Below are 1,162 nucleotides of genomic sequence, written 5' to 3'. Positions count from 1 at the left end.
ACGCCAGCGGAGTATCCGTAGAGGAGCACGAAGATCCAGCTACGGTAGTTGGTTATGGCACCCCAGGCCACCTTGGCGAACTTGTCCTTGGCGACTTGGCCCTTGTTCTGCAGGCTCCAGAGGTTGCCGTCGGGGAGGTCCTGCCCCAGCGTGAGCACCATGATGCCGACGACAATGTGCAGCGTGCCGGGGCCGAAGTAGGCGACGCGCCAGGCCGAGAAGGGCGTGGCGCCGCACCTGCTGCGGATGGCCTCGTAGACGAGTGGCATTACGAGCTGCGTGGCGCCGCCGCCGACGTTGCCCCAGCCGGCGGCAAGCCCGTTGACGGCGCCAATGATGTTGCCGCTGAACATGGTGCTCATCCAGTACTGGCAGGAGATGAGCGTGGCGAGCGAGAAGCCGATGAGGAAGCGCACCATGATGTAGCCCGCCGGGTCGTGGACGAGGGACATGCAGAACACGGCGGGCGCCGTGAGCAGGACGAGGAAGGCGCAGCCGTAGCGGGGGCCGAGGAGGTCGCACACCACGCCCATGGCGACCCTCGAGAAGATGGAGCCGGACACGGAGGCCACGCTGGCGTTGCTGATGTCGCGCTTAGTGAGGTTAAGGTTGTCGCGGATGATGGGGATGAGCGGCGCCGCGGCGAAGGTGGAGACGAAGCAGATGAAGAAGGCCATCCAGGAGAGATGGAAGGCGCGCATGTGCGGGGCCGCGAAGGAGAAGAGCCTGAAGGACTTGGCCTTGTGCTCAGAGTCCACAGGCAGCGGGAAGATCTTGGCCGGCGCCGCCATCTCCGTCTCCATTTTCTCCATCTGTTTCTTCTCTTGCTCTCGATCTCGAGCTCTGCTATGGTGGTCTGTGCTTTGGAATTGGATCCCACTTCTGTTTGCTAGTTATAGCACCGGCATTGCAGGCAAGCGTTGACATCTTGTCGAGTGCTAGCTTCATTCATGATCGAGTGGCTTTGATTTTAGTTTAAGACTCGAGGAAGCGTTGAATCTAAAATAGGAAATTCCGTTTCTGTACAAGCCTCTGTGAACAAGGGTCAGAATATATACCAAGTCTCTGTGAACAACAGAATCGACCTACTCTACTTGGCAACTTGCACAAAATGACGTAGTGTACGTCCCTTCGGACCTATCAGGGTTGCATGCCCAGTTAA

At 58.9% G+C, this 1,162-nt stretch overlaps 1 protein-coding gene across 1 annotated transcript in view; it reads right to left on the bottom strand.

The window, feature by feature from the left end:
* Positions 1 to 791, bottom strand: part of LOC109772739 (high-affinity nitrate transporter 2.1-like) — a 1,494-nt gene extending 703 nt beyond the window's left edge. The window contains exon 1 of the mRNA XM_020331438.1: positions 1 to 791. This exon is cut by the window's left edge and continues 703 nt beyond it. Within this exon, the coding sequence (XP_020187027.1) occupies positions 1 to 791 (791 nt within the window).
* Between the last annotated feature and the right edge of the window lie 371 nt (positions 792 to 1,162).

The sequence above is a fragment of the Aegilops tauschii genome, chromosome 2 (genome assembly GCF_002575655.3).
Source record: "Aegilops tauschii subsp. strangulata cultivar AL8/78 chromosome 2, Aet v6.0, whole genome shotgun sequence".
Lineage (NCBI taxonomy): Eukaryota > Viridiplantae > Streptophyta > Magnoliopsida > Poales > Poaceae > Aegilops > Aegilops tauschii.
Note: the sequence above shows the minus strand (reverse complement) of the source record. Positions and strands in the feature narration are given on the sequence as shown.